Below are 22,379 nucleotides of genomic sequence, written 5' to 3'. Positions count from 1 at the left end.
GAGTTCCGCGCGGGAATTTACTCCTAAGTAACTCCACAGGGAGGCAGACTTTACTCCTAGGAAATGGGATTTCGGGAAGTGGCTGCTTTTTAAGGACGTTCGCAAACCCTTCTGAAATCGGATTGCAAATGTATAAATTGACTTTGATGTACTTGACTCGGAATTAACCACCATCGTAAAGAAATATATATATATATATATATATATATATATATATATACACACACACACACACACACACACACACACACATACATACATACACACATACACTCATAGTTATACGTCCTTCTCAATGCTATTCTCCTCGCATTTAGAAAGAACTCCACAGGGGCTGCAATCCTAACTTGACAGGCTAACAGAAATAACAGTAAATAACAGAATTAACCCGGTTTGGCAGCACTTTAACTCTTTGTCTGGCTCAAGGCTATGGAATTCTGGGAGTTGGAAACTTTGGTCCAAAACACACTGCAGAAAGAATCCAGTTTGAGATTATTTATACAATTATACAATCCTGGGAATTGTAGTTCCTTGTAGCACCCGAGCTCTCTGACAGAAAAGGCTAAATGGCTCACAGAACTATAGTTCCCAGGATTCCCTGGCACTGAGCCAGGGCAGTTAAAGCGATCTCAAACTGGGTTATTTCTGCAGTGTGTTTTGGACCAAAATCTGCAGCAGGGAATAAGTGTTGGTGCAGTTGGCCCTATGGGCTTCGATTAGGAAGCCAGTTATTTCCGAAAGCAAAGAAATGAGATCAAGGAAAACACATGGAAAATGTAATTTTCCAGGTTTCTTTCTTTCAGTCTTTCTCACCTTCTATTGACAGTCAATGACTGGGACCAGCTACTTGACCTCTGTATCTGAAACCAAGGAGATGCAGGACATCAGTGATGTCCAAACTCTGGCTTTCCAGGTGTTTTGGACTTCAGCTCCCAGAATCCCAAACCATTGTCCAAGGTAGCTGAGGCTTCTGGGAACTGAAGTCCAAAACACCTGGAGGACCAGAACTTGGACATTGCTGGCCTAGCTGTTTTGGAACCAGCTTCAGGCAGTGTCAGCTGGAGGCAGCACTTCTTTTGCACCATTTCAATCACCTAGAAAGAACTGGGTTGTTTGTTTTTGTGTCAGATTTTTCTATGGTTTTCACCATGACCTCCATTTTGTCAATTCTAGTTAGGCCCACAACACTATCAGTCCTCAGGGACAGTGCCAATCTATTCCTGCATCTGTGCTCCTTTAGTCACAGAGGCAGCAGTCAGGTAGCAAGAGTCAAAGATTAATTTGCTATATTTTTATCTTTGGTCCCATCTCTTGGTTTTCAGAAACAACTGTTCTTACTCAAAGGCCAACTGCACAAACATCTAGTCCTTGCTGCAGGCTTTATTTTCCCTACTGTGCATGCTGCACATTGCTCTTCGCCTAATGTTGTGAGGTTGTTTTGCCATTTTTTCGGTGGTGTGTCCTGCAAAATAACAGGAGGAAATCAAAGTTCCTTCCCAAGATCCTTCTAACTTTATAGATAGGAAGAAAAGCCTGGAATAAATCCCGTGCCACTTATGTGTCACCCTGAGCCCTCTTGCAGAGCAATGGCATCCACTGAAACCAAACCAAACAAGCTTCATTTATATACAAGGGGAATTGAGCTTGAGCCCTTTTGCTGGCTTTGAACTCGCAACCTTATGGTTTTGAGTGAGTGGCTGCAGTACAGGCATTTAACCACTGCTCCACCAAGGCTCCTCATTGAAGTTCAACTAAGAGGATCTCCCAAGGGTATATGTGTGCATATAGGACTGTAACTTTGCTGGGGGGGATCCTATGGGATTTAAACCCCCCCCCCCATCATGGTTTAGGATTAAAACTTGGACAAGCTCCTTGCTTGAACTTGGTTTGAGTCCCCATGCTGGCTGAGGAAATTTGGAAGTCCTATTACTATACAATAAATATATGATTTCAATTGTTTTTAGATTCTTGCTGTGAAGTTTTTGTAAGCTGCCTTGGGAGAAAGGGAGCATAGAAACAAAACGAAACAAATGTTTCCAAAGAGGCACTTTCTGGAGGTCTCTATAGGATTGGGGCTGCCTGGGGAAAAACAAAACGTGACTTTAAAAAAGAATAGGATGACATTTCATAAAACCTTTCTCGGTGAGAAGGGATGGCATTGGGGAGTGCTGTATCAGTTAGGCCAGGGAAAAAATTGCCTGGATGCAAACCTGTCTCTTAAACAGTTAATGGAGGGTGCATGTGTATGGGAAGCTGTGGTTTGGAGGGAGGGAGGTTGTGCTGTATGTGTGTGTGTGTGTTTTAATCTGCCACTACACCAAATTTATCCAATTAGAAAAGGCAAATCTTGGCAAAATGTCACCCTCGTTTATTCTGGGTCAGTGCGATGGAATTCCTTGGAGCTGTGAGACTCCCCCTTCTCCCCCTTTCTTTCCCCTCCTTTTGGAAGCTGATTTATGTAAAGTGGTGTGAAAGGTGGACTCTGAGCAGCTTTGGAGTGAGAAGATCCAGGACCCCCAGAACTGCCGCAGGAACAGATTGCTGCCACCACTTTTTCCTCCTCCTTCCAGCAAATGAAACTGCTCTAGGCCTCTGGGGTTGCATCTGCAGGGCAGAAATAATCTGGCTTGACACTACTTTTAACTGCCATGGCTCAAAGCGATGGAAATTTGGGAGCTGTAGTTTGTTGCGGCACACACCCAGGATGCTGACCACAATCCTTGGATTGCCAGTTTTATTCTCTTTCCTATTTCTTGTGCCATTTCTTCATCATTTCTGTGTCCCAGTCATTCCTTGGGGAAGAGAGGAGACAAAACGGACAGAACTGGGGTAAAGCAAGAAAGCAAACCTCTAACTCTACTACTAACCCCCCCAGGCAAGTTTGGATTGGACATCAGCCTCTCCTCTTTCAAAATCTCTTTTTGGAACTTGAAGGGCCCTTTCACCAATTATAGCACCATGAGTCCACTTGAAGGACCAAGGCTCTACCCTATGGATTGCTGGGATTTGTAGTTTGCTGTGGTACTCACAGCTCTCTGACAGACAAAGGCTAAATGCCTCACAAAACTATAAATCTCCGGATTCCACAGCACTGAGCCATGACAGTTAAAGCAGTGTTAAACTGCATGGATTCTGAAGTGTTGATGGAGCCTTGGGCCTCAGGCTGAGTGTTGTAAATCCTTCCAGCATAAAAATCACAGGGATGTTGCCATGCCAGTTATAGTGGAAACAGAGTGGTACAACTGTGTGCCATGAAGGGGACTGTGCTGGGTGAAATATCCCTGAATCCTTGATGACCCAGAGTTGCAAGATCATGAAGTAAAATGCAAACACTAAACATCCAGGGGAGGGGAAGACATTGCATCTGCATCCCTTGAGGCACTCCCCCCCTCCCTCTATATATAAGGAAAGCAAACCAAAATAATCAAAGGGAGTTGGGAGCCTTAAAAAGAAACCTTCAAGAGTTTGTTGTGCATTTTTCAGGCTATGTAGCCATGTTCTAGAAGAGTTTATTCCCCATGTTTCACAGCATTTGTGGCTGGCATCTTCAGAGAATGCCATTCTCACATTCTCTGAAGATGGCAGCCACAGATGCTGGCAAGACGTCAGGAATAAACTCTTCTAGAACATGGCCACATAGCCTGAAAAAGCCACAACTAACTATGGATGCCGGCCATGAAAGCCTTCAACTTTCACAAACCTTTGAGAGGCTTCTAATTGGGTCCATGTTCCTCCTCTCTCTTTTCAACCCAAAGGGGCTGTGGTGACCAAGCTGAGACCCTTTGCTCTCTCTTGTTGGCTGTCATCTGGAAGCCAACTTGGAAGGGCAAGAGAAAGGTATTAAGTCCCTTACCAATTTTAAGGGCATCCCTTCATGTTTAGAGAGCAGTGTAGCCCCAGTGAATCAGTTTAAACCTGTGGCCCTTCAGCTGTTACTGAATGTCAACTCCCCCCAGTCCCAGCCAGTTTAGCACATGCTCAGGGATGATGGGAGGTGGAGCCCAGCAACATCTGGAGAGCCACAGCTTCCTCATCCTTGTTCTAATCCTGATACAGAAAACCAGGGTCAATAAGATCAACCAGGTCACAGTTCGAGGTCTCAAATGTGTGGGTCTATTTAAACTACAGGAGAAGAGTTTCCACCTCAACATTAGGAAGAGCTTCCTGAGGGTAAGAGCTGTTTGGCAGTGGAACACACTCCCTCAGAGAGTGCTGGAGTCTACTTCTTTGGAGGTCTTTAAACAGAGGCTGAATGGCCATCTGTCGGGGATGCTTTGATTGAGAGTTCCTGCATGGCAGGGGGTTGGACTGGATGGCCCTTGGGGTCTCTTCCAACTCTATGATTCGGATTCTAGGATTCCATGATTTTCTTTCTCTGAGGTTTGAATCCCATATACACATATATCTGGGATTAAGTCCCTTTAAAGCCCATGGGACTTGTTTCTGAGCAGACACCCCTCAGGTTGCAAGGTATCCAGGAGATGATTCTTTCCCATCCCTATGCAACAGTTCTGTCTAAAGTGTGTGTTTATCTGCTGTGTTTTCATGCCCTCCCTCCATCTCTCAAAAATCAGTAGGGCTTTCATATGTTTTGACTGGGGTTGGGACACCCTCAAAATGCTAGCAAATTGATGCTGGGGCCTAACAGGTTGGAAGATCCCCTACAAAGTTGTTGACTGAGTCCGGCTTCCACCCAGATTTATCTTCACTGTTTCAATAGCAACTCCAGCCTTCTGGGATCAGGGATGCAGTTGGTGGTTCTGACCCACTTCTCATTGGAACCATATCCACTTTTCGCTTCTCTGTCTGTGAAATGTGTTGGACTATATCTCCAATCAATCATGACTGGGGAGAATGGATGTTGCAGTCCAACATCTCTCTCAGGTTGCCTCTGCGGTTGGGGAGAAGGCTACTTTACACCCCAGCATTGGAAACATGTTGTTGACAGGATTGGCATTGGTTCTTATTCCACAGTTCAGACATATACTGCCTGCCCTCCAGTAAATATAAATACAATAATGTGCTTATTGTCTGCCTTTACATTTTCCATTCCAGCTAGTCTCTTCAGTTCTCCCTCTCTCTGAAAAGTTGTATTTAACAAGTGCTGGATGAAGCCCACCCTCCCCCGTCTGGATAAAAGCACCTCATCCACATACAGGGCAAAGTTGGTCACCCCATTGCATGGGGGGTTTGAGGGGAAGCTATATATTTCCTTTGCTGCTTTTATGGATTAAGCTCAACTTCTAAGGAAAAACATTTTTAATGGGAGGAGAGCTGTACTTTCTGCCTTATGCCTCATGTTTTAAACAGTTTAAACTTTTTTTTATTTGGTAAAATCAGAGTTGTTTTAAAGTGATTGTTGTTTTATGTTTTTTTTAATATGAGGATTGATTTTTATTGGCCTTCTCTTTTCTCTTTACGTTACATGATGCTTACTTTCTTCACAAGGGAAATAGCAGGGTATAAATAATAAATTCTATATGGACTTACTAGTGGTTAGGAAAGCTGTTTTTTTTTTTTTAACGTACAACTCCTAGGATCCCACAGTCAGTGTGGTAAGTGATGTCTGGGGATACTGAGTTTTGTAGTCTGAGAACAGACCTCTTCTATCCTCTGTTTTTGTTGGAGTGGAAGAGACTTAATTCAATTAACTAGCCTCCATAGTGACCGTGGGATCCAATGTGGTGCAGTGGTTGGAGTGCTGGACTAGAACTCTGGCCACCAAACCCCATTGAGTGACAAGTCACGTTCTCTCAACCTCAGAGGAAGGTAATGCCAATCTCCCACCAATAAATCTTGACAGGAAAATAGGTTCGCTTTAGGTGTGATTCCCCTTAGGGTTGCCAAAAGTCTAGAAACGCTTTGAGTAATAGTGATGGCAACCAGCCTAGCTTGCCTAAATACCTTAAAGGCTCCAGAAACCATCTGATCTTAGAAACTAAGCAGGGTCAGTCCTGGTTTGCACTTGGATGGGGGACTGCCAAGGAATAGCAGGTGCTGCAGGCTCTTGTTTCAGAGGAAGGAACTGGGAAAACCACCTCTGAGAATTCCTTTTCTAAGGAAACCCTATGAAATTCATGCAGCTGCTGTAAGTTGTCAGCGGCAGTTTCAAGGCACTTACACACACTATTTGAAATAAGTATTATTGCTATTAGAATGGATAAATATTGCTAAGCCATGAAAGAACATGTCTCCAAATTTTCCAATTCTGAGAGCTATGCAGAAAAAAAATCAGTTTTTCAGCTTATTTCATTTATTTCTATCCACTTTCAAACATCCCTACCATTTTTTTAAAAATGGCTGCTAGATATACATAGCAACCATGCTTGTCTAAGAAAACCCTATGAAATTGATGGGATCACCATAAGTCAACAAGTGACTTGTAGGCACATTTGCGCGCGCACACACACACATATACAAGGAGCCTATGGACAAGCTGGCTCTTATCCAGGCAGCTGAATCAGGCCGAAAGCAAGCAGCATTTCCAATGTAGAGAGAGCAGGCAGGCCTCCACTGAACCCTCCAAGGCGGGCCAGGCCCTGCAGAAGCCGGGCTTTGAAGTCAGCTCTGTTAAACCCTTGTTCTCTGCTTTCCCAAGCAAATTGGAGGTCAGAGTTGAAGTGGCTGGGTGAGAGAGGAGGGAGCTAGAGCGAGAGGGAAAGGAGGCAGAGAGCTCAGTAAGGAGGCATTGCCTTGCACAGCCAGAAGCTTCTGGCCAGGGCAAACCCAAAGGCAGACTTCCCCCTGTTCTTGCCATGAATGGTCAGGCAGAGTGCATTTCTCATCTCCATAACATGTTGGAGTAACCCCAAAATGCCACAGAGTGGGCAGAGGGAGGGAACCGTGTGGGCTTGGCACATGTTTTTATGCTACTGATCAACTCTCCATGATAGGATTGCCATAAATCAGAAACTACTTGAAGCCACATAACAACACACCACTCTCATTGGTTCCTTGGAAAGAGCTAGGAGACAATGGAAAAGAGCTGTGTGTGTGTTCAAGTCCTTTCCAATTTACCCTAAAGTCATTTTGCTAAATGTTGTCTGGTTTGTTATTGCTGAGTGCCTTCAAGTCATTTCTTCTGGCAATCTCAAAAACGGCCTTCCTGTGAGATATGGAGAGAATGTGGCATGCCTAAGGTCACCCAGTGGGTTTCCAAGGCTGAGCAGGGATTCAGACCCTGGTGTCTCCATGACATGTAGCATCCAAGCTATTACACCTCTTGCTGTATGGTTAAGTGAGTTGAAAACAAAGAACACCCACACACACAAACACAAACACCCAGTTGTATTATACTCTAATGTGACCCCTACATGAAGTTTTGTGTCTCCAGGTGCCAGATAGGCATCCTTATGAACTGAATAAAAATTGAGACTCATGTGACAGAAAGTAAACGTGTGTGTGTGTGTGTGTGTGTGTGAGAGAGAGAGAGAGAGAGAGAGGAAGAGGAAGAGAGAGAGAGAGAGTTGAACGATGAGAACAGGACCTCTTCCAAGAAGGTTGGGGCAAGGAACACAAACTGTTTTGGCCTTTGTCAACAAGAGAGTGTTTGCAGTTTTTAATCTCTATCAGGAGCAGTTTTAAAAAAAGCTTATGCATTTCAAGATGAAAAGAGACGCAAATGGACCTTTCAGAAAGCTAATGGGCCTTTATTAGCATTCAGGATAAGAATATCCCCAAACTGTTAATCTGTTGCTAATCTCAGAGAGAACAGAAAAGCTTCAGGGCGGGGAAGGGAGATAATATCTGCTCACCAACTGGGTAACTAGTGACCCTAGTTCTACTACATCATTACTGCCCCACACCTGAAAGGTAACTCTGGCTTTCTTCTTAAGTGAATGTCTGTCAGTGTAAATATTTATGAGGTGTGAATTGCCGATCAACCATGGAAAGTCACAATCTCTCAGCCTCAAAAGGGAAACTGCCTCTGAACAAATTTTGCCAAGAAACCCTTGGGTTCGTTTGACTATAAAGCTGCCATAAGGCACACAACAACAATAGTGAAAGTCTGCCTTTAGCCCTGCTTCATTATAGTATACTCAAAATCCTGATTGTTCCTTTGTTGTTCATAGCAGCAGAGACCTTTTGGAAAGGGACCTTACATCCACTATGAACTTTATCACACTTTTTTTTAGCGTTAAGGGTATGGGAAGAGGATGCTTGTGTGAGCGCACGACCAGCCAGAAACGGATTTTACCACACGTCAAAGCGTCCCCCAAAAGCCCCCGTTCCATTCCATTCCGTTGCGCCAAGCCATCCTCCTTCAGTGGTGAGGCGCGTGAAATGTTCTGGTCAGAAGTCTTCTGACTGAGCAAAATGGCGCCTGTCAGCACTGAAGGAGGATGACTTGGCTTAATGGAACGGAACGGGGCCTTTTGGGGGACGCTTTGACGTGCAGTAAAATCCATTTCTGTCTGGTCGCGTGCGCACACGAGTGTCCTCTTCCCGTACTCTTTAATGCTAAAAAAACCAAACAAAAATGAGTGCGATAAAGTCCTATATCACATTTAGAAGAATTTTTTAAAAAATTGTATTAACTTGTTCTCTACTAGCCTCAAATGTGCTCAGAATGGCTTCCAAAGATCCGTGACAAATAGCTGTGCTCCAAAATTTCTTTGTGGATTATAGTTCTCAGAATCACACATCTAACATGGGCACAGATAGGGCTATTTAAAAAACAAACAAACAAACAAACAGGTAACTTTAAACTCTGGAACAGTACAACTAGGCTTCCAATGTAACTTGCAAAATAGATGCTTGGTGGTGAGAGGCAGTAGTTTCACTCAAGACCTCTACAGTGGATCCCAATTTATCCTCACAATGCCAGTTGAGTATTATTTTGGTTCTTTCACACTACACAATTATTATAGCATTGCAATTTCTCTTTAAGTGCTATGGCAACATCTTATGGAATCCTAGGATTTGTAGTTTAAAGAGGGACATTTATCATTCTCAGCCAGAAAACCCATCTGGTTCCTGTGACCAAACTACAAGCCACAGGGGTCTATAGGATGCAGTTAAATTGTGCTACCATTGTGTAGTGTGAAAGCATCCCTATAGTTTTCTACTAACACTGAATATGGGACAGCAACCCAGGTAAAGCTTTCTTGTTTTGTCCAGCAACTCACATATCACTTTGTGTGACCATCACTACAATAGCCATCAATAGTACTATATTTTCTGGTGTATAAGACTACTTTTTAACCCAGGAAAATCTTCTCAAAAGTTGGGTGGGGGGTGTCATCCTATAAGCTGGGTGTCATTTTACAGGGTAGGTGCTGAAACCTCTGACCTGGACTGGAGAATCTGCGGTCACCGCATGTGGTGGGGGGAACTCAAAATGGCCACGGCCGCATCCCCTCCGTATGTGGCGACCATATGAAAGCAGGAAGGGAGGCGCTGTAAAAGTTATAAAATCATGGAGACAGGGAGGGCTGGGCAGGCAGAGAGAGCTGACCAATCCAAGCAGGCTTTGCATACAACAAGTTTTCCTGCTAAATACCTGCATGTCATAAGCATTTGAATTAAAATTACCATATTGAAATCAAATCTGATATTTTTTAAATTTTTATTTGGTGTGCATTGGAAGAGGTGTAGTCTTATTTTAACTTGAAAAGTTGGGGGTCGTCTTATACTCCCAGTCGTCCTATACGCCGGAAAATACGGTAATACTTTTGTATAGTGCAGTCTTGGGGAATGTCTGCCCCTCCAACATAGTTGAACTACAACTCCCATCTGCCTGAGCTGGCATAGCCCAGGATGAGGAATGTCCAAAGTTGCAGTCTAAAAACCTTTGGTGGGCTCCATATTTCTTTGGCCCCACAAAAAACTTGCAGCTGTTCAAATGGCTTCACATGCATGACCTAGCTGCAAAGAGAGAAACAATCTTTAGTCTGAATCCAGTTGTTAGTTCTAACTAAAGTAGACCCATTGGCCTGTTACAGGCCTGTTACAGACTGCCAAAATAAAGCTGCTTCGGGTCTCTTTGGAGGTATGCTATTTAAATGATGCATGGGTCCTAAGAGTCCGGAGGTCGCACCAAAGCCACACTCCATTCCTAAGCACCAGAGTGCAGCTTTTGGTGCAGCTTCCAGATTCCTAGGATGCATGCATCATTTAAATAGCATACCTCCACAGAGACCCGAAGCAGCTTTATTTTGGCAGTCTGTAACAGGCCACAGACAGTCAAAATAAAGCTGCTTCGAGTCACAGTGGAGGTATGGTGTTTCAATGATGCATGCGTCCTAAGAGTCCAGAACCCACACCAAAGCCATGCTCCAGTCCTTAGGGCTGGATCATGGCTTTGGTGCGACTTCTGGACTCTTAGGACACATGCATCATTGAAACACCATACCTCCACTGTGACTCGAAGCAGCTTTATTTTGGCTGTCTGTAACAGGCCATAGATTTACCTATGTAATGACTCACCATTCACCGAGTAATCAATTCAATGGGTCTACTCAAGTTGGAACTAATTGGTAAAATCAATTTTACCCATTTTGTAGGTGGTGAAGGAGGGACTTGGAATATTTCCATTTTTTGGACTACAAATCCCAATGTTCATGCTAGCTGGAAGATTTGGGGAGCCAGAGTCCAAAAATGGAACCACAGAAACTTGCATCCTCCCCTACCTAATGATTGAGTTAGGGAGGAGGGTGGAGACAGGGAAAGATGGGGCTTGCTTCCTTTTCCAAGAACAAGATTTGAACTCTTGACTTTCAGATTAGCATCTCAGTCTGGTAGCAATACAATCTTGGAACCAGTGTACTCCTTTACTTTCCTCCATGGCAAGTATGTTTATGTAAAGTAAAAGCTCAATACAGAAAAAAACATCACCTGTGACCTCATTAATTCACTCAGCTCCAAGTAATGAAATGTTTATGTGTTTGTGTGTGTTTCTCTCCCTCTTTTTCCCTTTCTTGCAGGTGCTTAGCTCCTTTCTCAGGCCTCTCTGCTATCATGGGAAGCAAGACTTTGCCGGCCCCGGTTCCCATCCACCCTTCCCTGCAGCTCACCAACTATTCCTTCCTGCAAGCTTTCAATGGCCTGCCCACAGTGCCTTCGGATCACCTGCCTAATCTCTATGGCTTCAGTGCTCTTCATGCCGTCCACCTTCATCAATGGACCTTGGGCTATCCAACCATGCACCTGCCACGCTCCTCCTTCTCCAAAGTGCCTGGGGTCACCAGCCTGGTAGATGCCCGATTTCAGTTGCCGGCCTTCCCTCTGTTCCCTCATGTCATCCACCCCAAGCATGAAGCTGTGACTGTGCCCCTCAAGGCCAAGCCCAGATTCGATTTTGCCAACCTTGCTGTGGCAGCCACCCAAGAGGACCATGCAAAACGGGGACAGATGGAGAGCCAAGGCTCCCCTCCTGGCCTAGGCTCTTTGCTTGAGGTCACCAAACTTTCACCGGAGAAAAAACCCACTCGCGGCAGATTACCTTCCAAAACAAAGAAGGAATTTGTCTGTAAATTCTGTGGCAGGCACTTCACCAAGTCCTACAACCTTTTGATCCATGAAAGAACCCACACAGATGAGAGGCCATACACATGTGACATTTGCCACAAGGCCTTCAGAAGACAAGATCATTTGAGGGATCACAGGTATGTACTGGGTTTTAATGCAAAAGTGGGGAACATGTAGCCTTCTAGATGTTGCTCAGGGGCAAATCCCATCATCAGGGAACATTGGCTATTTTATATCCTCCAACTGTCTCAGTTTGGTAGGGGCAGTCCTGATTAATTGTCTGTCATTCCACATTTTCAGCTGCCTTTACAATGTCCTGGTTTCTCTCTCCACCTTCACTTTCTTACTTTGCCTCCAACTTACTTCAGTTGCCAGAATCTGAGGTTCCATCTATACCACATAATTATTGCAGTTTGATACTGCAACTGTCATGCCTTAAAGCTATGGAGTTCTGGGATTTGTAGTTTTGTGGACTATTTCACCTTCTCTAGCAGAGAGCTCTGTTGTCATAACAAAGTATACATCCCAAGATTCCATAGGATGGAGGCATGTCAGTTAAAGCATGTCAGACTGCATTATTTCTGCTGGACCTCGGTTCAAAGTGCAAAACTAGTTTGCACTCTACCCAGCAGGAGGTAGAGGAAGAGAAAGGAGGAGCAGAATCCTACTTTTTCCAGTAGGCTCAGGCTAAAGTAACCTATTGCAGCCTCTCATAGCTTGTCTCATTAATAATCATGGACATCTTAACCACACTCTGATGTTACTTGCTCACATGTGTCCTGGATTTAATCTGTGAAATGTTGGAGGGGATGCTATGCTGGCCAGGACTGATGAGAATTCTAGACAAGCAAACAGACCTTCCTGGTAGAGTGGCTTGCTGCTGCCCCTTTGAGCACCAGATTGGGACAGAGGCAACCGCACGCCACAGCCCAGATTTGGTGTGTTTTGGGCCCAAAAAGAAGAAGTAAAATGTCGCTCGTTTTTGAGAGGCACAGTCACACTCCTTTTGAGGTGGAAAAAGGTTGCCTTTGCTATGGCGGCAGAACTTTTTGGCACTTTTTTCCGCCTGCAGCTGCCCTTTTTCTTGCTAGATCAGGGCTGCAGCAACCTCACACTGCGGCCCTGATCCAGCCTTTCAAGCGTGCAAAAAGGAGCAGCAACAAGTGGCAGCACAGCTATATGGTGCCCCTTCGGCACTGCATCATCTGGATGCAGTGCCAGAGGTGCGTCATGACATCATGTGCCACCTGGAGTGGTGCGTGGCGTCAGGAGACCCTAGGGGTGGTCTGTAAAGGCCCTTAGTGTGGAGATGGGATATATACCTAATTGATAATGAGTAATGTTTACATATTTTGTTGCTATTTGGATATAGTTTGATGCAAAGGTCTTTGGTCAAATGCAATAAATTGACTGACTGATATTTAATAGATAAATAGCCCCTGCTAAGTATAAATAATTTAACCTAAATATATTTAACATAACACAGTTTATTTGAACTGTAATCAGAATACAAAGAAATGCTACAGTTCTGTATCATTTATGCTCCTTATGTGTTGGGTGACATTTAGACATACTTTGTGGTTACTTATTTTCATTTTAGAGCTAGAATATTTAAGATAAATTACTAGTTGAAAGGTGAGATAAACAAACAAGCAAACAAAGGAAGGATCTAAAACATACAGTTGCACAGTAAAGTAATTTTAGAAAAGGTTGGCAACTTGTAGCCATCCAGATGTCTTTGTCCAGCATGACCAGTTATGATGGATGATGGGAGCTGTAGTCAAACAACATCTGGTGGGCCACAAGTTGATCACCTCTGTTTTAAAGTCGAGACTTAAGCGATGTTACGGGAACCTTATTTCCAGACCATTTGCCACTCTGACTGGGAGTGATGGGGGTTTGAGTCCTAAACATTTGCAAGGTGACAGGTTTAGGAAAGCTTATGCATGTAGTTGTATTTGTATGTGTGGGTGTGACTTCAAGTTGTCTGTCAATTTATGACAATCTGATGAATTCTAAAGGGTTTTGCTTATGCAAGGAATACATAGAAGCGGTTTTCCCCCAGTTCCTTCCTCTGTGTTTATTTCACTTCTAAATGGCACACATTGGCCCTGTTGCATTTCATGATTTTCTGGTTCATTCTGCTGAGTTGAGGCCCTTGAACTCTGCCCCCAGTTCCTTCCCTGACAGCACCGTGGATGAATGCTGTCATTTACTGTCATAGCTTATATTCTATAGCTAATGCAGAAGCTAGTAATGATCTTTGTGACCATAGTAATTATCACTTACATTACTGACAGAGTAGAAACCAGAAGGCCAGTTGCTCCATGGAGTAGATGCCTAGTAGGGTCCTCTATCGTGATGAGGGAGCATCGGTTCTCTGAAACCGGGATTTAAACCATGTAGTTTTTGAAGCCCATTCACAGTATAGATTATTCTGTGAAAAATCTACCCATGGTTGATTTGGAGAGAAAACAGCACTTTATGTGCAGAAATTTAATTCTCCTCATTTAATTCTCCGCATGTTGTTTTCACCACAAAACAATCAGATGCATGTTTTGCACAGAACAAGTCCCAAACTGGGAAGATTCTTATCAGTCCAAGAGGCTTTCTTGACTCATTAAAAAAAGCTCCATGCTTTTCAACCAGTTTCCAAATAGTTTTGAATATTCTTTTCATCCCTACTCTGATGTTCTCTTTTCTGATGCACCTCTTCCCCTTAGCAAGGTTATACCTTTTCCAGGACAGAGAAAAAAGAAGCCCCCAAATGATTTTCTGCTGCTTAAAGGATGTTTGAGGCTGACCTGAAATGCTGCACCAATATACACCAACAACAATTCCCAAGCAAGTGGCCTCCAGATGTGACCCCTCTCCATTCCAATCCAGCTCAGTTAACTTGCCCAGATGGCTAGGAATGATGGGAGATGTGTCCAACATATCTGAAGGGCTCTGGGTTGGAGAAGGTGCTACATTCACTCATTGGGGATTAAGCCTCTTTTGAATCTTATCGGACTAAACAGGCATGAATAGGATTGTGTTGATAAATAGCAAATTCAGAGCCACAGCAATAGCTGTCTGGCCACAAAATGGTATTGACTGTGATTGGTATAGTCTGTGGCATAGCAAAATCAGGGCTTTGTCCTGCCCCTTAGTAAAAAAGCTGTCCTGATTTGAAATTTTTCATCAAAACCCAAATTGCTAGCATTACAATAACCATAAACTTTTCCTGAGCATTGGGAGCAACAGTTTAGGCATCCAAAAAAGAGGACAGGAAGAATTGCCATGAGAATGTGAACACTGCAAATGGTAGAGTTCTAAGTGTGAAGGATTTTCAAGGGAGAATATCACAGGAGAGGCTTACAGTGTGTAAATTGTCAGGAAATCATCAGAAATTGTGGAAAACCCATGATCAGCATTCACACACCCCATGCAATTTTCCTGTTGTTGCTCACTCATCCCATGAGTAAAGTGTCCTTGGAGCTGCCATTTGGCAATAATGGAAGATCCTGTTATTTCCAAATGGCGGTTCCATGGACGCTTTACTCACAGGATGAGCAAGTGCCGACACCTCCACTACGATTTACTCATGGGAGAAGCATGCAGGGATGTGAATGCTGATCACAGGTTTTCCATGATTTCTGATGATTTCCTGACGATTTACGTATGATAAATCTCCTGTGTGATATTTTCCAAGGTCTTCTTCTTTGCAATGCCTGTGGAAGCAATTAGGCTGCTGGGTGAGGAAAAGGACTTGCTCAGAGATCTTCTATAGACATGATACAAAATTTCTACACATTGGGATAGATCTGATACAAAATTTCTACAAATTGGATAGGGATTGGAAGCTGGAGATACCTCTCCCCTTTCTTGATAATTTAATAGAGCTTGGATATTTACTTCATGTCATTGTTCATGTGGTACCATCTGATTTTAATAGCTAATTTTGGTCTTTTAAAATCCATTTTTATCCCTGTGTTTTTAAAATCATGTCCAGTGGCTTTAATATGTTGCCTTGGAAAGGTATACATTTTTCAAATAATTTAAAAGTAACTCAGTCTGGGTTCCAAAACAGACTTGCTCTTACAATCATGGTATTTCAGTTCAAATTCTTTTCACCCACTGAACACTTCTTTCTGTAATTAAAGTTGATTAGATTCAATGGGATTTACTGGATTAAAACTTTTTCAACACAATCAACCCAGTGGTGACATCTACATGGAGCTAAATGAAGCAAAATGTCATTCATAATAATACCTTGTGTCGCCTGGTACACAGATTCCCATATTTTTAATTCTGTGGTGAAGTCACATCCACATAAGCAATTTAAATCATTTTCAAACTGGAGTGGCTGTCATGGGAACACTTGGAACAGTGACAAAATGATAAAGCTTTTGGAAGAAGCCTTGACAAAGTAGTTAAAAACCAGTGTAAATGTATCTCAAAGGACAAGTCCAGTATTGTGGACTTTAAAGCCCACTTTAAGCTACAAGGGCCACCATTTATTCTAGTTTGAACGTTTCAGGGTCTTTCCCATCAAATGGTGCTCCCTCTGTTTTATTGCTGACAATTATTTTGAGCAGGAAAGCATGAGTGAACTCTTAAGGAACTTTCAAAAGAAAACACCAGTAATAGTTCCTATGGGATGTGAGCTTTAGTTATTTAATTTATAGACTGCCCTGCCACAGAAGCTTAGTAACCATTTAAGTTGAATAGTAGCTTTATGAGTATTCTTGTCTTCAGAGATGAGAAAAGAAGGGTTCTATACATGCTTTGATTCAGGTAGTGTGAGGTAGCTGCCTCAAGTAGCAAATTCTAAGTGTCATGAAAGGGCAGTGAATGATTAGCGATTTATTTACTGTGTTGTCATTGCATTAGATCTAACTAATTGTAGATTTGGGAGGAGGGCAGAGTTAAAATTTAAGAATAGTTAATCCCCTTTTACCCTGTTAACTGCTGCTTTGATAAAATTTAAAAGGCCTTTCAGTGGTTGTTTTTGGGTAATGATGATCAAGTCAGGTGAGATCAGAGAAGTCTCCTGCTTCATCTTCTTTCACCTTTATCCTAGGCTGCCAGAGAGTCATTGGGTCCTTTCACATTATACAGGTATAGTATTATGATTCCACTTTAACTGTCTTGGCAGCATCCTATGGAGTTCTGGTATTTGCAGTTTAGGGAAGAGGTACTTCAAATTCTCTAGTGCTACACCAACAACAAGCGTAAAATTCTGAAGGATGGCCCCATATTAGTTAAAGTGGAATCATAGTGCTGTAATTGTTTGGTGTGGAAAGACCCAATGTCTACGCTATGAATTTGAACTCAAGGACCAGAAACTAGTCAACGGTTATATATTTTTGGGGATTTATCCTATGTACATTTCCCTGAGCTTAAACACCACTGAACATAACATGATCCATTCTGCTTAAGCATGGTATACATTCTGAGTCTATTGAGAAGAATGGGATTTACATGGATGTAACCGTGTGGGGGTATAGAACCCATGCATTCCAACCCAATAGTCCAGTGATGGCGAACCTACGGCACGCGTGCCAGAGGTGGCACTCAGAGCCCTCTCTGTGGGCACATGTGCCGTCACCCCAGCACAGAGTTTGCCAGAGTTTGTTACTAGAAAGCCAGAGGGACATGGCACTTTGCAATAAATAAGTGGGTTTTGGGTTGCAGTTTGGGCACTCGGCCTCTAAAAGGCTCACCATCACTGCAATAGTCTCTTTCAGGCACAGGAGTTCTGATTATACATTGTCTTATTGAGTTCAATGGAGACAACAACTCCACATGTACTTCCCTTTGCACAACACGAAAGAGAACTGTATTTTGAAATAAATGGTGTGTATTGAAATGGAACTTGAAATTGAATTTGTGTGTACTGAGACTCACTGTGGACACAGGAGTATCAATGTAGAACTTTCAGGGATCCTCCCATGCTATGGGCTTATGGTGCTCTACTTTAAATGGTTGCATCCTATAGAATGCTGGGATTTGCAGTTTAGGGAGGAACATTTAGAATTCTTGTCCAGGGAGCTCCTCTAGTGCCTCACCAAACTACAAATCCCAAGATTCCAAGGAATGAAGCCATGACAATTAAAGTAAAATCATAATACTATAATGCTGTAATGTAAGAGGGCCCTGGGTCCAACTCAACAGACCCAACAGTTTGATTCAGCATATCAGTGCTCTCTATGGGAGAATATCCATCAAGAGAATGCTAACTACAGGTTTGTGTGGCCAATTGGATGAGACACCTTTAATGGACGCCTTCTTGGTGCATCTTCTTCCTCACTGCCATTGTCACCAGCTACTCTTCTTCCCTCTCCTGACAGCTGCTTGCGTGGCAGGCAGAGAAACAGTGAGCCATCAGGCAGTTCCATCTACTGCTTCTGATCACCATCTTTCTCTGGGCCTAAGTAAGTGATGTGTGAAGAAGGAACAAATCTGGTGATGGTGGAGGAAGAACAAGCCCAGGAGGTGCTGTTAGGAGGCTCTTTTTGGCATGTGGGTTCTTGGGCAGGTGCCCAACGATGTCAGCGCTTGATATCTGTTCTGACTTTATGTGCCAACAAGTTGAGACAGAAGTATATTTGAGGGGAGAGATCTTATGTACGTTGTAAGTAAAAATAAGCAATTCACTCTGTTATTTTCTCTTCCCAGATATATCCACTCCAAAGAAAAGCCCTTTAAGTGTCAAGAATGTGGGAAAGGGTTTTGCCAGTCCAGGACTCTAGCTGTTCACAAGACACTGCACACACAAGTAAAGGAACTGAAACCTTCCAAGATGAAGTGCTAAAGCTTCTTCTAGCCTCCATGAACTTAACTCTCCACCAAATTCTATATTTTAGACCAAATTCTTGACAATGGGGAACACTAAACATGATTAATTTAAGGGTTTTTTTTTAAAGAAAAGAAAAAAAATCCCACAAGCTCTCTTTACATCCAAATGCAGCTTTATTTGAAACCTGAGTGCTTCAGAGTGTAACTCTTGCATGACCCGTCAAAAGGTGGTGCTCAAGCTTTGAAGAGGAATCTTCATGTTGAGATGCAAAACAACACCGAAAGTAGCTTCCTGAAGCTTTTGCTTTTTTTAAAAAAGTAATTTTATCCTTTTTGTGTGTGACTGTTTGAAAACTGAGAATTCATCTGCTTCAGAAGAGGAAACCATGAAAGTAACTGGCTTCAGGTTTTCAGACACGGATGTTGTGAAGGGAAGGAAAACCACGATAAACTGAGTTTGAATCACTCGAAATGACCTCCATTGCCTCATTTGTAAGGGTTCATGCTGTACCCCTACATATTTGAACATCTTATCTGATCAGTGGGTCGCTTCTGCCATATATTCCGGGCAGTGGGAGGGTTCTACTTGTTTGTTTGTGGTCTAGTGCCTTGGGAACTCATTTGTAATTTGTGGATTTATTTAAACAAAACAAAATCAAAAGCCACCCAAGGTGGAAAAGTTGGAGACAATAAACCACCAAAGTGACTGCTGCACAAAGTGGGATGGAGGAACTGAGAGGTACTTTCAAGTTAGTAGCATGAGTCTGGAACAGGAGTGAATGGATTTGTGGGGTTGGGGTTGACAAATCTCATCCTGAGAGTTTTATCTGAAGTCGTTTTTTTTTTTTTGTTTGTTTGTTTCTTTTGGACACAGTGTAAAAAAAATTGAGACATTCCAATATGTTTTTGGTTAAAATTATTGCTATTTGGCACTTTATGCTGATTCTTGATAATGAACATTTATCACTGGATTTATTTGGTGTTTTTTAAGTATTAAAATAAATTGGTATTTTACAGGCAAAATGTTGTTGGGTGACATTTCATTCTGGAGGTGAAACATGTTTTCACAAAGCCTTTAACAGTTCTGTTGTCTGTTATTGTTTCCTGGAAAATGAATTTGTTAATCAGAACTTGGAAACGTGTGTATATTGTTGGTGGGTGGGTGGTGGATTACACTTTCCAGGATACTAAGCTTGCATGGCAGCCACACTGGCCAAAATAGACTGCGATCTGTGACCCAAGTGCTAATAAACATGAAATCTGAATGCACATTTTGTAAAAAAATTCTCATAATTGTTGAACTACAGTCAGTCCTCTGTATTTATGGATTCTTTATCCACGGATTCAACTATCCATGGCTTGAAAATATTCCAAAAATATATAAATCCAAAAAGCAAATCTTGATTTTGTTATTTTAAATAAGGGACACCATGTTGTAAACCGCCGTGATCGCAGGAACGGCGGTATAAAAATAAAGTTTCATTCATTCATTCATTCATTTACTATGCCACTGTATATTATGGGACTTCATCATTCACAGATTTTGGTATCCATAGGGGGTCCTGGAAGCAAACCCCAATGGATACCAAGGGCCTACTGTATACATATTTATTGGTAAACCCTATTGATTTCATTGGGTACTAGATGACTAGATACAGGAACAGTGTGGCCTTCCAGATGGTTGTTGGCTTGTAATCAGCACTAGCCAGCAAATGCTGGGAGTCACAGTCCAACAACATCTGGAGAGCATCATAGCTACTTCCCCTGGATTATGGGATTGCTTTGTGAAGTTGTGATCTTATATTTCAGGGGTGTGGAAATATTTGACCTTCCAGATCAAATATTTGATCTTTAATTTCCAGAAGCACAACCTAGCATGTGCAGTGCAAAGAATTATGGAAATTGCAGTTCAAAACATCTGATGAATCAAAGTTTCCCCATTCCTGCTATCTGTACTTGGAAGTCTTTGAGTTCTCCAAGTCAAGTCTTATTCTGGAATGGATTCATCAAAACCAATGGCATTGATGTATTGTCTGTAATAATTATTCATGTCAAGGTGTTTACACGCATGAACTAAAAATGATTTATGGATCACTTTTCTTATGTCTCTATGGAGTTTGGTCATGGAATCCCTCCCCAACCTGAATGTTGTCAAACCCAAACACATTATGGTTGATCTATGCCCCCTTTGTGCCCTCTCTCTGCATTAGAGAATAACATCTATCAAATACAAACAACATGGTTACTTGGGATAATTTGTAAGATGTCTCTTCTTAAGCTCTATTTAATCATCGGCCACTTAGATCAGTAAGTTTGGTGAAAGCTAGAGAGAAGAGACAGAGCTTGGAAAAGCTGCTTTTGAAGACGACAACTCCTAGAATACCTCATGCTGTATAAGGGATTCTGAAATCCCTAGTCTGCCAAAATTATATTTCCAAAATCTGCTAAATGGGCCCCATCCTAAAGACTTTCCTTCCAAGAGACAGAGGGCTATCTTTCTGATTGCTTTTGAAAGGGCTTTAGAAGCATGCCTGTTTTCTCTGGCTTTAAACTGGTATTTTTCTTTAATGGTATTTGCTGTTCTTAGATATTTGAAATTTTATCTTCTTTTTACCGCCTTTTAAAGGTTTGTTTACATTTAAGGTGCTTTTATAATGTGATATTTTATATTGTAAGCTGCCTTGGGCATGTATCATCAGCCTTGAAAGGCTGCTAAGAAATATATTTAATTCTTAAATAATAAAATAAATAATAGCTAACATTTGGAGGGGCAACAGTCTCTGGAAAGTTGATCTATATGCCATAAAATATAAGAACAGAGAGAGCTGTGTTGGGTCAGATGAAAAGCCTGTCTTTCCTAAGACATTTTCCCTCCTCCCAAACTGGGATTTAATTTAATTCAAATCAAATATATTTTGGAGAAGGAGTGTGAAATCTGAAGGAGAACCAGGTTCTGATCCACACATGAATCCAGGAGTGAAGAGTGGAGAGCAGGTCAGTATTAGAATGTGAACTGATTGAATTCTTCAAGTGTCACCATCTACAAAAGAGAGAGGCAAGTGTATGATTCTTCAGGTATTTCTAGACTACAACACCCATCAGCCCTAGCCAACATAGCCAAGAGATGATGGAAATTGCAGTCCCATAAAATCTGAAGGCCCACAGGCCCACAGCTGTCAACCATGATCTACAATATGAAGTGATCCAGTCCTGCCTGCCCTACAACCTTTCAGGAATTTACACAGCAATGTAAACTGTGAAGTGCTACAAGAATTATGTTTGTAGCCCAATGTCTGGACAGCTCATTCATACATGCATAGTTATTGCTTTATATTACATGGAATCAAAGGATGTGTATCATATATGTACTTACATACATTAAAGCAAATGTGGACAACATTTGACCTTCCAGGTGGGATAGGTGAGAAATGGTGTTTTCCAAAATTTATGCAACTCTTTCCTCTTGCCCAGAGCTCAAAGCAGAAACAAGGAGAGGACTGGAAATAGATAAAATTCTGGAGAAGATTTTGGCTTCAGGCTGATAAGGCTTTTAGGGGAGTGATAGAACATCAAGATAAATGGCAACATGTGAAAATGAGTCTGGTCCTTAGCATGGCTTTAAAATGAGATGATTACAAAGACCAGGAAGGAAAGAGAAAGCTGTTTGTTATGCAGAAAAGCTAGAGAAAGGTGACCTTAGTGGTCAGAAAAGGTGCTCATCTCACCCAGTTTGACTGTATAGAAGCCAAGCAAGAACCAAGTTCAGAAGTGGCTCATGACTGAAGGGGCAATCAAATCCCCACTAAACTTAGGGAGAGGGTTTGAGGACTCCCCCTCCACCAGAACTATAATGCACTTCCATAAACATGGACAGTATAACAAAGGGACATCCTGCCTTGAGAACAAAAATATTCAATAGCAGTGCAATCCAATGCATGTTTACAGTATGAGAAGAGCCATCAGATCCAAATTCTGCTCATGAATGATCAAATAGTTGTCCAAATGCAAAGTCTGACAGCAGGTCATGAAGGCCATAGCATCCTCCACCCATTTCACACTCCCCTACAAGTGAGAGGCATGCTGTTTCTGATACAGACAGTGATATATAACTATCCTGACTAGCAATC

At 42.4% G+C, this 22,379-nt stretch overlaps 1 protein-coding gene across 1 annotated transcript in view; it reads left to right on the top strand.

The window, feature by feature from the left end:
• OSR1 (odd-skipped related transcription factor 1) overlaps nucleotides 1-19,261 on the top strand; it is a 32,244-nt gene extending 12,983 nt beyond the window's left edge. Inside the window, exons 2-3 of the mRNA XM_089477853.1 lie at nucleotides 10,926-11,606; nucleotides 18,133-19,261. Of these exons, the coding sequence (XP_089333979.1) occupies nucleotides 10,960-11,606; nucleotides 18,133-18,268 (783 nt within the window). The 5' untranslated portion in view covers nucleotides 10,926-10,959 and the 3' untranslated portion in view covers nucleotides 18,269-19,261. The remainder of the gene's footprint in view (nucleotides 1-10,925; nucleotides 11,607-18,132) is intronic.
• The last annotated feature ends 3,118 nt before the right edge of the window (nucleotides 19,262-22,379 follow it).

The sequence above is a fragment of the Sceloporus occidentalis genome, unplaced genomic scaffold (genome assembly GCF_023333645.1).
Source record: "Sceloporus occidentalis isolate IW3139 unplaced genomic scaffold, rSceOcc1.0.p SCAF_12, whole genome shotgun sequence".
In the NCBI taxonomy this organism is placed as follows: domain Eukaryota; kingdom Metazoa; phylum Chordata; class Lepidosauria; order Squamata; family Phrynosomatidae; genus Sceloporus; species Sceloporus occidentalis.
The sequence above is the reverse complement of the archived record's forward strand: the minus strand, read 5'-3'. Positions and strand labels throughout refer to the sequence as shown.